This window comes from Grammomys surdaster, unplaced genomic scaffold (assembly GCF_004785775.1).
Source record: "Grammomys surdaster isolate TR1022 unplaced genomic scaffold, NIH_TR_1.0 223, whole genome shotgun sequence".
In the NCBI taxonomy this organism is placed as follows: Eukaryota; Metazoa; Chordata; class Mammalia; order Rodentia; family Muridae; genus Grammomys; species Grammomys surdaster.
This window is the reverse complement of record NW_021604668.1, coordinates 3,674,219-3,691,524: the sequence shown is the minus strand read 5'-3', so window position 1 is coordinate 3,691,524 and position 17,306 is coordinate 3,674,219. Positions and strand designations below refer to the sequence as shown.

At 40.6% G+C, this 17,306-nt stretch overlaps 1 protein-coding gene across 2 annotated transcripts; it reads left to right on the top strand.

Moving 5' to 3' along the window:
- The first annotated feature begins 907 nt into the window (after window positions 1-907).
- On the top strand, window positions 908-16,978 carry LOC114625833 (zinc finger protein 677-like). Of its 2 annotated transcripts, XM_028773192.1 has the most exons (4): window positions 916-1,005; window positions 1,178-1,364; window positions 9,861-9,987; window positions 14,480-16,978. In XM_028773192.1, exons 3-4 carry the CDS (start codon window positions 9,954-9,956, stop codon window positions 16,132-16,134), a joined length of 1,689 nt encoding a protein of 562 aa, XP_028629025.1. In that variant the 5' UTR covers window positions 916-1,005; window positions 1,178-1,364; window positions 9,861-9,953; the 3' UTR covers window positions 16,135-16,978. The 2 variants fall into 2 exon arrangements, with proteins under 2 accessions (XP_028629024.1, XP_028629025.1); XM_028773191.1 differs by lacking the exon at window positions 1,178-1,364 and having other exon boundaries at window positions 908-1,005.
- Window positions 16,979-17,306: the final 328 nt, after the last annotated feature.

The following is a 17,306-nucleotide window of genomic DNA, read 5'->3' as shown; positions in this document are numbered from 1 at the left end:
TGCAGTTAATATTCTCATTACAAGAGAATTTAGGACCAAAGGCATCAACCCTTTCTATCTTCTAAATCATTCCTCTAGTCATAGTCTATGAATGGGTTATCAATTACTAAATTCTCTGCTAATATATTGGCAAGTGTCATTAATCTTGAAGAGCCTTTAGGAACTGTGTTATATAAATAAAATCTTCAAGCAACCATAACACAAGCATTTCCCTTTTCTATTGGCATTATATTAGGTACGATCCTGTTCTCCCAAGCCATTTGTAGCATCCCTATGATGCTTCCTTTTCTTAAACTAGTGTCACCGGGGAAAGAGGGGTCTCCTTCCAAGCCGGTTATGAGGGAAGGGTGCATCCTCACTGGCCCATGAGCGTGATAACGCCTGTTTGGCACTCGGATATGAAGCGTAGTCTAGCACACACAGATCTTTTAATTTCTAAAAGTGAACACTAGAATAGTTTAAATTGAACCTCTCGTTTGTCTGTACTGGACAATGCTGACTTAGGAAATGCTTCCTATCTCAAAACCCAGGCAGGAGAACCGAGTCCAAACAAGTTCTAGGAAATGGAAAAATAATTGTCGTTATGTTTTCTGACTTCTGGACCGTATGTGTACACATAAGTGATTTGTCGCATGACAAAACGCAGAAAGAAAAGCCACAGGTCTCCCTGAAAAATAAATCCTCAGAAGCCCGCCTCTAAACCAGTTTCAACATAGAACTTGCCCTTCAGACCTCATTCGGCCGTGGGTTGGTGTTATTTGATGTCAATCAAGCCCAGGAGGGCGGGGCGGGGATGGCAGCAGTCACTTTGGTGGCAATGTGTTGGCTGAGAACCCGCCAATCAAATTCACAGAAGCGAAGGGGCGGGCCCTGACAATCTCGCGAGCCCACACCCGGTCCGCGACCTTTGTGTTGGAAAATGTGAGCGTGGTTTCCCCCTCTTGGAAGCCCCGGTGGCCCTTACGAAATCGCGGGTGCTGGAGATGCAGGAGAGCCATGGAGATGGTGAGCGATGCTCGCGAGGCCGCGCGGAGGGTTGGGTAGGCGGGAGACTGTGCTCCGAGGGGCGCAGGGCCAGGTCGGCTCGGCCTAGGGCGGAGTTGGGCGGCTGCGGGGATCTGGCGTCCTCGGGTGCCCCGGAAGGGAGGAGCAGAGCAAACACTGATTTTGCTTCCAGTCCTTTCCTCTGCAGCGGCCTCTCTCTGTGCAGCCAGCAGACTGCTGGAGATGGCCTGAAGGAACATCAGAAAACCCAGACTCCACGGCGGAGGTTCCTGCGAGACAGCAGCTGGGCTCCCGGGTCTTCCTCCTCCCAGAGTTTTCCCGTTTCCCCCTTGGGCCTTGTGGATGTACCGGAATAGGAGGTCAGATCCGAAACCTTTTCCCCAGCCTGCAAAGAAATAGGTGTGCCATCCCAAACAATATCAATTGATGGGTCACCGTGGTGTCAGTTTCCATCAGACAGCTTTTGACATCGTTTTTCTTCAGATTTGATGAATGGCACTTTATTATTGGTTCTTAAAAAGTTTTTGTGTCCGTATATAGTAATTATACATCCTAATGAGATTCGTTATGACGTTTTCATACATGCATATGTATTTTGAACATAGCCTCCGTTATTTCTCTCCTGCCCCCTCCCAGTATAACCCCCTTCTTTCCTAGCTGTCCTAAAATAGACAGAAGTCTATCTTTTCATGAACCAAGGAACTCCATTGGGGTTATTTACCGAGGAGTTGGTTACAGGAGCCTAGGCATCTAATTAGTGGCAACAACAGACTAGAAAATATCTGTCAACCACTTAACTGTTCACTGCCCACAAATCCTCAGAGAGGGGTGAGGCAAGGAAGTATTCTTAAGTTCAATCTTTTGCAGGTCTGCGAATTTAATCACATCTGCTGACATTTTGGGTGCAAGGGCTATGTCATTTTGTAGGAATTTGTCTTTTGTTTCTTAACAGTTCCCTCTTTCAACTGAAACCATGGGGGTTTTGTTTGTTTGTTTGTTTAAGTCGTGTCTTTTGATTTAATTTTTGTATTTTACTCTTTGTCTTCTAAGCCACAGATACCTTCGCACAATGTTTTGGTATTGAGTTTTCCCCTTACGTGATGTCCATGCTCTGTGCTTTAGTGATTTCCTGCACATGGGTCTGGCACCATGTGTCCACAACTGCTCTGTGTTTGTCTAGCACATAGTGACCACCATGCCCTCTCCTTAGACAATAGCCTGAGCTGTGAGAAGGAGCTGGATGCCCTGAGCCTGGTAGACTCTGACCTATGAAGCCCTTTTGTTGTCTGCATGTCTTAGTTGCTAAGAACAGTACTGAAGTCAACATGGTGGTATAGCCATTTCTTCAACACTATGGCTTCGATCCCTTAGTGACTGCTAGGTTATATGGTCATTCTGCTTCGTGTTTTTAAAAACAGCTGCACTGAATTTATAATTTAAACAGTTCTGTGCCCAGGTTTCCTTTCAAACACACCAATGGTTACTGGAATACTTTTTTTTTTTTTTTTCTAAATTCTCTTCTCATATTACATGCCATCTGCAGCTTCTCCTCCCTCCCCTCCACTCAGCCCGCCCCCACATTCCCTCTCTCCCAGATCCACTCCTCTCCCTTGAGGAAAGAGCAGGCCTCCCAGGAATATCAACTGAACATGATGTAATAAGTTACAGTAAGACTAGACAGATGTCAGGGCTGGACCAAGGCAACCCAATAGGAGGAAAAGGGTCCCAAAAGAGACAGAGACAGACCCTGTTCCCACCGTTAGGAGATCTACAAGAACAGCAAGCTACACAACCATAACAAATACACAGAGGACCTACGTCAGACCTTTATAGGCTCCCTGATGGTCCCTTCAGTCTTTGTGAGCCCCTGTGAACTCTGATCAGTTGATTCTGTGGTTCATGGGACACTTATTCATAATGCTGGCCTGGCACCTGTTGCCTGTGTGTGTATTGAATTACTAATTCAAGTTCTTTATTGTCAGGTAGCTATTGGTAGAATGCACTGTGAAACTTCATCCTGGAGTAAACAGCACTTGGTGTGTCTTTTTTTTTTTTTTTTTTTTCTGGTTTTTCGAGACAGGGTTTCTCTGCGTAGCCCTGGCTGTCCTGGAACTCACTCTGTAGACCAGGCTGGCCTCGAACTCAGAAATCCGCCTGCCTCTGCCTCCCAAGTGCTGGGATTAAAGGCGTGCGCCACCACCGCCTGGCTTGGTACGTCTTTAGAGTTGTAGCCCATAGAAAAATTCTCCGTCCATTTAAGCCGGAAGATGTGCTCAGCTGCCCCTTCTCCCAGAGCCTGGAGGTTCAGGATATAGTCCAATGGAAGGTGGACTACAGACAGACTCTTTCTAGGAAGGATAGGTAGACCTGGAGTCAGGTAGTATGAGCAGTTTAAGGAAAGGGCCTGGGGAGTATGTAGCTCGCATTCCGGCTTCCAGAAGCCCATTAGTGAGTAAGGCACAGGAAAGTTAGAACTCAAGGTTTATCTAGTCTGCGTGTGAGACCTCATCTCAAAGCAATAAAGACACAGCCTCACAAAGCTGGCAGTGAGGTACGTGACCCCGTAGGCTCAGGGAGCTGAGAGAGAGGGGACAAGTGGGGGCATTGAGATGTCTAGTACAAGAGCTGGCGTAACACAGATCGGGGGTCTGATTCACAGACGGGTGTGGCCTTTCTTCACTTCAACCCCAAAGCCTTTTCTTTCAAAACCTACAAACTTTGTTGCATTTCTTTTCCTTGGCAGATGCGAGCAAAAGCGTAATCAGTCTAGTTAGGGTACAGTGATCATTGTAAAACAGGGATTGCACTGAACCTGGCTTTGAAAACCACTGAATTCATTGGGTTTGCCTATAGGAGCATGGGTAACTGCAAAGCTGAGAAGTCTTATCTCATAAAGTCTGTCCAGACCATGAAGGCTGTATCATGGCATCCCACTTTAAATTAACCTTTTCACTCCTGCATTTTCTAGCATCTTCCATGATCTCGTGCAAGTGGAACGAATAAGGATGAGGTAGGCAGAGTCCCAGAGTAGAGTCCCATGATGCCCCCACCTCATTCCGTCTCTTGGGATATGAACAGCCACGTTGTCTTTGTGATAGACATAATGATTACTGTGCTTCCTTGCTTTTTCTTGTCATGCCTTCTTAACCAGAGTTAACTGCTTAACTTAGTCTTGGTTATCTCTGTCCTGTATTATGATAGTGGAAGACATAATTGTTTTATACCACAAGGGAAAAGCTACATAATACCCTCCCCTCTGGCCTTTACCACTTGTGTGGATTTTACGTGAGACGTGTGTGCTCCAGGAGCTGTGTGGCTTGCTCAGCAGCTCTGGGAGACTTTATTGTTAGCCTGCTGACTCGTGCTTCTCAGTTCAGGATTCTTAAATTCTCCCATCAGCTTCAGAGTCAGTTCTGTATACTGTTCATTCTGTGGTCTGGGGCTGATGTCAGAGAAAGAGCTGACAGTTACCTGAGAGCGACAGTGGAGAACTTGCCAGCAAGGGAAGAGGACATGGCGCTGAAGCAGAGTGAAGGCTTTCTCTGTAGATTGTAAGTCTGGAGGACTCCCTTTCTGGTTACATCTATCTTTGTGAGGTAGGGGTCTTAGCGGTCAACAGTGTTTACAAACTGTATGTGAGTGATATGTATGTATGTATGTATGTATGTATGTATGATGTATGTATGTTGTATATATGTTGTATATATATGGGATTCTGTTGTCAGTATAGCCATCATCTGAGCCATGTTCTGATCTAGGCCTACAGGTCTGTGAAGAACTGAAGAAGCACTAATAAAATGTCTCTTCACTTGAGAATGTCCCATGTGTGTGGGGATGGTCTTGATATCCATTGTAGGAGCCAACTGAGTAAACTGGAAGCTTTCACAGTGTCTCCTGCTTATTCCAGTGAAACCCTACAAATTGAGTCCCCTCTCCCTGTGTCATGGAAGTGGCTTGTAAGAAACATGAATGGATACATTTCCAAAACTGAATACTTTTACAAAGTAAGCTGGTTTATTAGCTGCTATCTACCAGGATATTCCTTGACAGCTGCCGATTAGCAAATATAGATTCTTTTATTGTAATATGCATTGTCGTTATAATTGTGTGTGTGTAATATATATATTATATTTATTATATTATATTATATTATATTATATTATATTATATTATATTATATTATATTATATTATATAATGGTTACAGAGGGTTAATGATTACAGAGTTCAAAGGGGCCTTATTGCAGCCAGAGATTAAAAAGCTGATATATATTAAAAGGCCATTGCTGGTGAAGATGTTAGCAGCCGTGGGTGTACACAGGAAGCAGTTTCATGCTGGTTCTTGTAGAAGATGAGGATTTCTTTTCAGAGACCTCTACTCTGGTGAAGCTGGGATCCTTTATCGCAGAGAGGAATTTCAGGATGAGCCAGTATGTACCAGACTTGAAGGTTGTTGGGAAGAGGTTGTTTTTTGTTTGTTTGTTTGTTTGTTTGTTTGTTTTGGTTTTTTGTTGTTTTTCTCTCTCGTGGGAAGAGGTCGTAACATAGATTTGAACATGAAGATTTATAGAAACAGGTTCTCAGAAAGGGGAAGATACACCCATGTATGGATGTAGACTTCTTCACAGTCTGTAATAATTGCCTTACAGTAAACAATTATTTTTAAGATTTCAGTGCGTTCTGAAGAAGTTGCATCTCAGAAGGTTGCCGAAGAACTTAAGTAAGATCATAGCCCAGTTCCCACTGTGCACAGATAACACAGCTCCTGAGGACTGCATGAATAATTAGTGTTTTTAATGTAAACGGCAGTTAATAATGTTTTGTGAACGTCTCAGAAAATACGTGAAAGGACTAAGGCCATATTTGGAGATTGGGTATATTTAGCTCTTAAGTGTTGTTCATTGGTGTTTCAATATTTCATTTGAAGTATCTGTATATAAAAGGAGCTTTGTCTCTGTGAAAGCAGCTTTCACAGCAGATCCTGTTCGGTTATAATTCGTGACTTTTATCAGAGTCGTCATCAAGCAGACTCCGGTTTGAGAGGCTCCTTTTGCCTTCACTATTTCCTCAGTTTCCCTCATCTCGCTGGCCTGCCCAGCTTGATATTAATGAACCCAGTAGTAGAACTGCTGGGGAAACACAAGAGCTGCCGTGAAGACACGGCTCCTTTTTACTAAGGAGCGGAATTATTCACAAGAGAGACTGTAGAAAATGTAGCCCAGAGAAAATCTGGGACTCTTTGATGATTCCTTGTCAAGTATACTGGGCGGTCATGTGCCCTTATGATGGATTCCAGGTGAGCGCGTGTCAGTGCTGTCGAATGATCTGGACTTCTAAATTAGTTTTCAGGCCCGGCTTCTCTGATACCACTTTAATATGCTCACAGTTCACAGTCTGCCTTATTAAATTGATAGTTGAGAGCCTTTCTACTTGTATGAACAGTTATTAGGTTTTTGCTTCATAGTTGGTACACAGATGAGCCACAGAGTCTTTTTGCTTTTTTCATTCAAAATGGAGTCACACAAAACAAGAAACGGGGAAGCCTTTATTTCACACATCATATTGTGACGTAGACCAGCTTGGCGTTCATACCTTGCCCCAAGACTGTGGAAACCTCACTTCCTAAAGTAACAGGTCTCATGGACCAACTCACCTCCTGATCGTGTACAATATATGCATTACTTTAAGTAACCTTGGCCTTTCTAGGCTGTTCCATGCAGAGAGGCCTCTGTTTTCCCTCCCCTCCTCTTTTCTTTCCTTACCTTCCTCTTTTTAGAATTCTCTCTCTCTCTCTCTCTCTCTCTCTATCTGTGTGTGTGTGTGTGTGTGTGTGTGTGTGTGTGTGTGTGTGTGTATGTGTGTGTGTTTATGTGTGTGTGCTTGCTTGGTTGTTTTTGTCTCCAGAGTTGGTATTGAGTACTTTGCAGAGTGTCGAATGGAAGACAGAACCACCATCCCTCTACTCACGTTCTCATAGTCTCTGTCGGTGGTAATTCAGAATGTTTCTAAAAAGCCGGGAAGGTAATTGGATCGTCACAGTTTTTTCATTTACTTCTCAGCTTATTTTGCATTATTTGGGGTCTTTCATGAGAGTTCATGATTAATATGGGTAAGCATAAATGAGTAAATTTCAGCCCCTGAGAACTGTGCCTTTCAGGAATAAAATTAAACATTTTGTCCATTGCTATCCACTTTCTTTTTTTTTTGGTTTTTCAAGACAGGGTTTCTCTGTGTAGCCCTGGCTGTCCTGGAACTCACTCTGTAGACCAGGCTAGCCTCGAACTCTCAAACTCAGAAATCCGCCTGCCTCTACTTCCCAAGTGCTGGAATTAAAGGCGTGCGCCACCACCACCCGGCTGCTATCCACTTTCTGATATGGTGACCAAAGTCATAATGATACATGGGTGTAAGTGACAAGTCCATGATGAATTCTCATCATAGGTATCATCTAAGAAACAGGCCTTCGTTCATTTCACTTCAAGAATAATGGACGGTTTCACTACCAACCTTGAACTAAACATGTCGTTTTCCAGTTGTATTTCATGTTTAGTTCTGAAACAAATCAACTAAGAAGGTTTAAGATGTGTCCAGCCTTCTAGAAGACATTTTCAACACAGTTCATGTTATAGAACTGCTTAATTAATTTTTTAAATAAATTACCAAAAAAGAATATTTTCAAACTGTAAACCTTTTGTACTGGGCCACATTCCTAGTTGTCCTGGCACTAAACGTGGTCCATGGATGGATCACACCTAGATGCCACAAAAAGAGTATGTGTCACAGACAGCTTCTGGAAGGCCCTCCTTGTTCATGGGTGACACCATGTGCAGCTCTTTTCCTTCTGTCAGCTTACCTGAAAACACAGACTGTTCAGATTGTATTTAAGACAAACTTGTTTGATGTCATTGACAATGCCATTCTTGGTTTCCTTCCTAGTTGTCTCAGAGTTTACTTTACATCTCCACAAATGATATGTTGTTTATTGAATTATTTGCTACCACATAACAATGAAATGTTATATTCTCTGAAAAGGGTAAGATAACATACTTTACATTTTGAGGAATGAAGTGTAAGCGCTTCAGAAGTTTATTGCTTAAAACACCCGAGTATTTTGTGATTTTTTTTTCCAACACTGAATATTGTCATGTAAAACTGTGGATATACCTAGGAAGCAAGTCTGACATTCAGGACTTCAAGCTAAAGAATCTCAGGGATGAAAGACAAAGAGATTCGTAGGAGAACTTGTCTCTGGTTAGAGGCTGTGGAAGCCCATATTCAGAACTTGGCAAACATTTGTTTCTCTACTTTTCTTACTTCTGGTTAGTATGGTTTCGTTTGTTTCTTTGTTGTTATTTTCAGCTACTTCCTCTTCTGTAATGAATTAGATAGACATTGTGCAGTTAATTTTCATTTTATTTCAGCTCAGTATCACATATACACAATTCTTTATCACTCTTATTTTTAGCCAAAGAAACGAATCTGTTTCCAAGTATGTTGAAATTAAACCTTGTAATACAAAACAGTTAGTAAGTGACCGAAAAGCTGCAGTTCCGCTTGTAGCTTGACATCCTTAAATACATTCTCAGTGGTGTTGTATTCTTCCTTAAATAGAATATGATTCAGGTTTGCACTGTTGGCTTCTGTAGAGTTATGGGTGGCCTTGAATTTACTCCACCTACCAAATGCTGGGATTAAAAATGCGTGTCTTCCACTTCTGGATTAAGCATACTGGGAGGTCAACCCCTGTGTGTGTGTGTGTGTGTGTGTGTGTGTGTGTGTGTGTGTGTGTGTGTGTGTGACAGACAGACAGACAGACAGACAGACTGACTTACTTTTAATCTGTTCTCAGGAGGAGCCCAGGGCCTTATATACTGTCAATCACTGGGAAATATATGCATAGCTATGGTGTATTGTTTATAGCTACTATTTTTATTTTTACAAATAAAATATAAATATTATTTGATCAGTTTTGCAGCCTTTTTAATATATTTCCATTCCCAACCTCATGTGAAGACTGCTTGAAGTTTGTTTTAGTTTCTTAACTTTACATTTCTTAAATCTTAATACTGGACCAGGTCCATTTGGTTAGAACCTATGTTTGACTTGACCATTCACCATTTTTTTGACAAAATAATGTAGGAAAGAAGAACATATAAAATTGTTCCCGTGAAAAGATTGTTCTTGCTGTGCTTCCTGTTATAATAAAATGCATGATCACTTTAAAAATCAAATTGTACCTCATGGCTGCTAATGAACAGGCTTTGGACACCGAGGTCAGCATTACTACTGAGCTGTGTCCTCAGAAACTCCTACTCCGGTCCAGAACACCTGAATGAGAATCAGCATCCATGTATATGGCTTTCTTGTCTCATTTCTTCTGTTATACAATAGATAGTGTTTTCTGTTAGTTTATACAGTGAATATTTTGATGGTAATGCTCTGCCATCTTAAAAGTCATACAGTTGCCGGGCGGTGGTGGTGCACACCTTTAATCCCAGCACTTGGGAGGCAGAGGCAGGCGGATTTCTGAGTTCGAGGCCAGCCTGGTCTACAGAGTGAGTTCCAGGACAGCCAGGACTACACAGAGAAACCCTGTCTCGAAAAACCAAAAAAAAAAAAAAAAGTCATACAGTTGTAATATTTACACCAGTTTGGTGGGCAGTGTGTCATTTACTCAGGTAAGATGTGATAGAATATTAGCATGCTATAAAAGCCCCTTGCTGAACAATTTCAGTTGCCCAAATCATTGCTGTTCTAACTCTCACTTCCTCTCAGCTGACACAGAACTCTGGTCATCTTGGGTGACACCGGAACTCTGACAGTGTGGTATTTATTTGTGTTCTTTTTTTATTTCAGGAGCAGTTGACCTTCCGCGACGTGGCCGTTGACTTTTCTGCAGATGAGTGGGAATGCCTGGAGCCTGCTCAGCAGAGGCTGTACAGGGATGTGATGGTGGAGAACTACGGAAACCTGGTCTCTGTGGGTGAGGACAGCATCCCTGCAGAGCTCCCAACTCACTGCCGCCACTTCATCCCTTTCCTTTCAAAAATGTCTGCTGTAGCCTGTGCTTCCCATAGCCGATGCAAACTTGAGCTTTAAGGAACAGTTGTGGGATCCTTGACATACATAAAAGATGTTCCCATTTATTCTTGTCGTTGTCCTTTTGCTCTTTCTGGAGTCACTATACAGCCTGCCTTTACAGTAGTGGTAACTGCAACAATTCTATGGCACAGAGCATTCTGATCTACATATTAAAGTCTAGTTTCTCCTCTTCGGCTTTGATTTGACTGTAGTCAGAAGTGGAGCTCAGCATTTGCGAATTGAACGTGTTGTCTTACATGTCTTTTGAGAAACCAGTTTGTACCAGTGTTGTTCTTGAATCCTCTACCGAATCTCTTCTGTTGAGCACAGTACCGAGACAAGTACCTCAGTTGTTACAGAGGCAACCGTAGTATAGGTCATGTCCTTTTTTTGATAACTAAGTCTTACAGTCTCTAAGTCATATCTGGTTACCTGTCTAGAAACACACAAAAGAGCATTGGGACGTAAAGTGACCAAAGACAGTGTTCCCAGGTGGGTAGGTAGGTAGGTGGGACCAAATGAAGCAGTGGCAGTGTTGCCAAGTGGGTGGGTAGGACTAAGTGAAGCAGAGGACTCGGGTGAGAAGGGCATAGGTCCAGGAGCACTCTACAGTGTTGTATAATACTGCACTGTGTGAGTATTCCAAATTGTCTTTATCTGTGGTTGTCAGGGATCGGGTTGCTCTCACTTTGCTGTTATGAATAATGCTGCAGTTAACCTTAAGGAGAAATAATGTCTTCGTTTGGACATCACATATTTATTATGACACCCTTTGGTACTTACTTCTCTTCCATGGTTGATGTCCATTGTTTCATTACAGTCAGAAATGAACTTCAGTACTCTCCCGGCTGTTAGGACCTTTGTTATGTCCTACCAGATAATGCAGGTTGATGTTTGTTTGTGTCTGTAAACCTAATTGTTTATAGTATTTATCAGGATTTGTTTCCTGATGAGTACTCTATCCAGTTTTGGTTTACAATATGAAAAACAAGGATGTAGAATCAATATTATTCTAGTGCTTTCAATATTTCACTTCAAATCTCAGTGCTTATATTGTATATTTGACCAATAGGAAGTGAATTATAATGTGTTTATTGCAATTACATTCTCCTAGAAAAATGGCCATTTGTGTTTGTCTTTGCTATAGTTTCTATGACTTTGATAAAACACCATTACCAAAAGCAGCCTGGGGAAGGAAGGGTTTCAGTGTACAGTTCCGCACCACAGCATGTCACTGAGGGGAGTCAGAGCAAGAACTGAACAGGGCAGGGACGAGGAGACAGGAAAGGCCCATGCAATGGTGCAGCTTCCTGGCTTGCTCCTCTTGGCCTGCTCAGCCTGCTTTCATATACACTGCAGGACCACAAACAGTGGGCTGGGCTCTCCCACGTCAGTCATTGGGCTGGAGAATGCTCCCTGTGCTTAGTCACAAGCCAGCCTTATGGAGCTGTTTCCTCCCTTGAGGTTCCCTCTTCTCAGAAGACTCTAGCTTCTGTCTAGTTGATAAAGAAAAGGGGAAAAAAATGTCAGTGTGGTTATTTGCTTTCATTAGAGTTTCTAACTTAAATTGCATCTTATTTTCACATCTTTTTTTTCTGAAAGCGTATTTTTTTACCATAATTATGGCCATATCAGCTCTCTTAGGACCCTTATCTTATGATTTTTAGGATACCAGAATCCTTACATCTGAGTCTCCTATGATACAGCATAATTTTCTTCACTTTTTTTTTTGTTTGCATTGACAATGTAATCTGTAGTCCATACAACTTTTCTTTACACTTATATTTCTCTTCCCTGTGATATTATTGATAACACAGCTGTTTTGTTTTGGAGTGTGTCAGTGTATATTGACAGGTTTATAATTAAGCTTTTGCTTTTGTCTTTTAAATTCTATTCAGAAATTAAAAGTGTGTTGTGCATCCATGGAATTTGATTTCTCTGTATTTGATTTTCCACAGAGCTTTTCAGTTTTATTATTTGTGTTGCCTCGTAGTACTAGGGAAGTCTTGTGGTGGTGGCCATTTACAGTGTAACATTTACATTTATCCTTGAATGCCTGTATTTTTCCTTGACTTAGAAGAGTGGGCTGGTTGGGTGCAGTATGTTTTAGCCTTTGTTCCTTCAGCACGTTCACTGTGTTTTCCATCTTATGTCTGGATTGCAGTGCTTCTTTTAAGAGCTCGTTGAGGTCATGTTAGTGCATCATGGAGAGAGGCCACATCACTCTTACTCCTCTTAATATTACCTTTGTGACTTGAGTCTAATGCATGGGTCATTTTTACTCCCTACCTCTCAGCATGTAGCAACTAATTAAGGTGCTTAAATTCTGATGTTTTCTTCATCATATTCCTAGTTTTCTACCATTATTTCTTACTAAATTCATCACCTATTTTATCTGCTTATAACTGTTTATTTCTTTGCCCACATTCTCATTTTCTTGATTTTAGTATTTTATCATCTATTGTCTTTCAGATGGTTGTTTCTGGGTATATAATTCATGTAATCGATTTTTGAATGGTGAATTTGCAGTATTTTTCATATTCTTCCCACTGAGTCAGTCATCTTTGTCTACTGTGTTAACATTCATTGGAGTTCGTCTGTTAAAAAAGTATCAGCAGCAGATTATAACAGGCGTTGGAGGTGACGCATAGAGGCAGCTTAAAAAACTGAACATGCATTTGTTCCAGCAAAGCCCAACAATAGTAAATCACTCTATCAATAAGACCACCAATAGAGTGCTTAACGCAGCATGATTTGTATTAGCTAAAATAAAAGTTAATGTCAGTACAAATGCATAAATGATTCAGGGGTTTAAAAGAGAGCTTAGGGTTTAAACCGTTCTTGTTGAGGGCCAGTGTGGGTTCCCAGTACCCACGCTGAGTAGCTCACAGCTGCCTGTCACTCTAGTTCCAGAGGGATCTGATGCCTCTGGTATTCACAGTCATCTAAACTAACACACACACACACACACACACACACACACACACACATACACACCCCTCTGGAAATACTAAAAAATATTTTAAAAAGATTTTGTGGTCCGTATGCACAGTGAATTAATATTCGGCAATATAAAAGAAAGTCAAAATCACCTAGTTTTATGCAGCTGGGTAAAAGTGCAGGACTTAATATGAAATCAGGCAGACACAGGACATGAGCATCCTAATGTGCAATCTGTAAAGTTAATCTCAGAAGTGAAAAGTGAGTGCAGGTGGGTACATGACCAGTGACTGTCGGCTTGGGGGATTGCTGAAGAGTTAGTGGCCAAAGATGAATATTACTAAAATAAGCATAAGGCTACTAGACTATAGCTATTTATTAAAGATCTAGACTTAACTGAAAAAAGAACAATATAGGCATGAGAACATTCAGAATTTTATAGATCATGATTATATTTAATATATATCTCTTGAACTACTAGAGAAATTGATGGTAAATGTTTAAGTACAAAAATTATTATTATATGAAATGATAATGCGTTAAGTAGATACAGTCATCCCAGGATAAATATATACTTAAAAATAGCATGCTGTACATGGTAAGTAGATTATTTTTCAATGAAATCAACAAACAGTAGTAATTTTTTAATATTCAGAAAGTTACTTTCTTTTCTCTACAGGATGTTTTCATTCATGCTTTTGATTATTGAGGACTCCAAAACCTGTCCTTGGGAGACAAACCTGTTTTATTGAGTTATGTGTCCTTATTCAAATTTCACTCGCTAACATAGTCTTTCCCCCTGGTGACAGTTCGGGGTGCCAAAATAGTATTTGCCTTTGGTCTCAGTTTTACAAAACTGTTATATGAAATGTACCTGGTATCTCCTACTACCTGTCATTGCAGATAGTCAGGTATCAGACTAAAAAGAAGTCTTCTGTCTCATTTTTTTTTTTTTCCTGATAGAGATGGAGATTTGAATTTTCCTAATTAGCTATGCTATATAGGGAAAAGAAGAACTGTGTTTGACAGAAGTTTGTTTTGAACTGTGTTTGACAAACTTCACTTCCTGCTACAGTGATGCTGCTTGGCTTTGTGCTTACTTGAGGTGTTGTGATTCCTTACCTGGTTATGGGAGGGTGTTCACGTTTAATTTTGTCATTAAGGTGTTTTGTTGTTGTTTTGGTGTTTTATCAGTTTTTTTTTGTTTTGTTTTGTTTTGTTTTTGGTTATTTGTTTCAGCATGGTTTGATTTGGGGGGGCTTGCTGTTTTGGTTGGGTTTTTTTGTTTGTTTTGTTTAAGTTAACTTTCAACCTTTGCTACTGTGATTTCTCTAGTTGTTTCAAATGTGGAACTCCAAATGTTCCATTCTACTATAACTTCACATGTATTCATAAACTGTAATCACTAGTATCTATTAAATTAATTTGTATTTATTTATATTTATTTATTTCAGCTCTTTCTCATCATTGTACCCAGAGCTTTTCACCAGAACAGATCCTAAAATACTCCTTCACAAAAGTGACTCATGGAAGTTGCGGCCTTAAGAGTTTAGACTTAAGGGAAGAGTGTGCAAATGTTGATGAGAATAAAGGAACAGCAGCCTACCGTGGTAGACACAAGCAGTGTCTGCTCACAAGCAACACCAAAGATGCCATTGACAACAGAGATCAAGAACAGAAAACAGCTCTGAAAAAAACTCGTGCTAGGCCAGATACTTTTGATGAGCCATTTGTCTATAACTGTAAATACCCACAGGAAACTTTGCAGCATGGCATAACTTTAATAGAAAGTTTGGAAGATCTGATAGATAGATTAATGTTTCATTCAAACAGTTCCTCGGACAAAGAATTAAAAAACAGAGGACTGATCTCTAAAAGTGATCAAGTCGAGTCTTCCTATCCTGAAAGATCCTTACTCTTTAGTCAGCAAATAGCTGTCTCCTGTGGCCAGAAGCACAATTCTAATGATTGTGGATTGCCTGCTACTGATCCATTATTGCATAGCCAAAATCAAGATACAGATGTTTGGGAAACCCCTTACGTGTATAAGGAAACTAGCAAAGATTTCAGTAGTGGAACTTTACTAAATAATTGCAATGATGTGATTATCTTAGAGAAATCTGGTCAGTGTAACAAAGCGTATAATGACTTTGATCATTGCTTGAGTCCCGACGAACAACAGTGTACTCTTCCAAAGCAGCTTTTTAATTGTGATGATTTCTTTACTCAGTGTTCAAAGCTTACTATCCATCAGTGTAACTATATTCAAGATAATTGTTACAAGAGTGTAGATTGTGACAAAATGTTTAATAAAACTTTAAAGGTTACTAAGCATAGAAATCAGCATTCCCAGAAATCCTACAAATGTAATGAGTGTGGCAAAGCCTTTAAATATTGCTCAAGTTACAGAAAACACAGAATAGTTCATACAGGAGAGAAACCTTACAAATGTAAACTGTGCGGAAAATCCTTTACCCAGTGTGCAAGCCTTAAAAAACATCAGAGGATCCACACTGGAGAGAAACCCTACAAATGTGAAGAATGTGGCAGAAGCTTTAACCACTACTCAATTCTTGGTCAGCACCAGAGGATTCACACAGGAGAGAAACCCTACAAGTGTAAACAGTGTGGGAAGTCCTTTACTCAGTGTTCCAGCCTTCAGAAACACCAAGTAATCCACACTGGAGAGAAGCCCTACAGATGTGCAGAATGTGGCAAATCCTTTACCCAAAACTCAACCCTTAGTCAGCACCAGAGAATTCATACTGGAGAGAAACCTTACAGTTGTGAACAGTGTGGAAAGGCCTTTACCCAATGTTCAAGCCTTAGAAAACACCAGAGGATCCACACTGGAGAGAAACCCTACAAATGTGAAGAATGTGGCAGAGCCTTTAACTGCCGTTCATCTTTCACTAAACACAAGAGAATTCACACAGGAGAGAAACCTTACAAGTGTAAAGACTGTGACAAAGCTTTTATCCACTGCACCAACCTTATTCAACACCGGAGAATCCATACAGGAGAGAAACCATACAAATGCAATGAATGTGGGAAATCCTTTAGTCAATGTTCAAACCTTAGAAAACATGAGAGAATTCATACATCATGAGTAAAACTAACATGTAAAGAATCTAGTAAACCTTTTATTCATAGTCAAAAACTTGTGTAATGTCCTATAATTCAACTGGGTTGAGTCCTACAGAGGCAGTGAATGTAACAGTCTGACTGACTGTTACTTATAAGTCACTATCAGAGAATTCTTCCTGGGGAGAAACCCTACAAGTGTGAACAATGCCAGATTCTTAAGGTTTATAATCCTTTACCAGACACCACAGAATTCACTTTAAAAAGAAACACAATTTTTTTTTTAAAGCATGGAAAAAATTTAATTGTTGGCCATCTCTTCCGAAAGTTTGAATTCTCAGATGAGACAAGAACTGGCAAATGTGCAGAACCAGACAGTTCCTTATAGCTGTTCAATTTTTAGTAAACAGAAATTCACACCCGAGACAAACCCTACAAGTGTAGAAAAAGTGACAGGCTTTTACCATTTTGCACACCTTAACACCAGAGTTGATACTGGAATGGAACACTGCAAACATACCTGTTTCAAAGCCTTTACATCAAGGGACAAAGCTTTGTAAAGAGAACATAGTAAAAATTTCAATTTTGTCCCAAGTGCGCGGCTCAAAGAACAGTACAATGTTTATATTCTGTGCAAGCATAAGAAGTGTAATAGAGCCTTGGTCAATATATAGGCTCTTAATATAATTGATAATAAGAAGTCTACAAGTATAAATGTTCTAAAAACCTTTGGTTTTCTGCTTAAAATTTACACTATTAATTGTTCTTGTGGAAACTGGCTCTTAAAGCTCTCATGGAATACTGTCAGCTCCCTCTCAAAACCTTGGATTGTATCATGTATTAAAAGTTTCTAAATACGCTCATGAAAATGAGAAAGCGCCATTTTTACATATATCAGAAGAACAAGGCTCATTTATAACAAGCACTTATAAAGAGTGTTTTTCCTTATCCAAGAGAAAGTGCTAGATAATAAATATTACCGATGCATTCATGGGCAATGATGGGATTCTATTAATCATTCACTCCCAGGATCCTCAAGTGATTTTTCCTAAATGGGCGTGATGTGGCAGGCTGAAAGGCTTCAGAGTATTTGTGAACTGAGACTGCCACCTTCCCCGGATGGGAGGGAGAAAAATACCCTTGAGGTTCTCATGCAGTGCCACCCTCTAATTGTGGCCAGCTCCAATACAAGCATCC

Coding starts and splice junctions, on each gene's coding strand:
- LOC114625833 (XM_028773191.1), top strand. Junction 9,988..14,479: donor CGGAAACCTGGTCTCTGTGG/GTGAGGACAGCA, acceptor TATTTATTTCAG/CTCTTTCTCATCATTGTACC.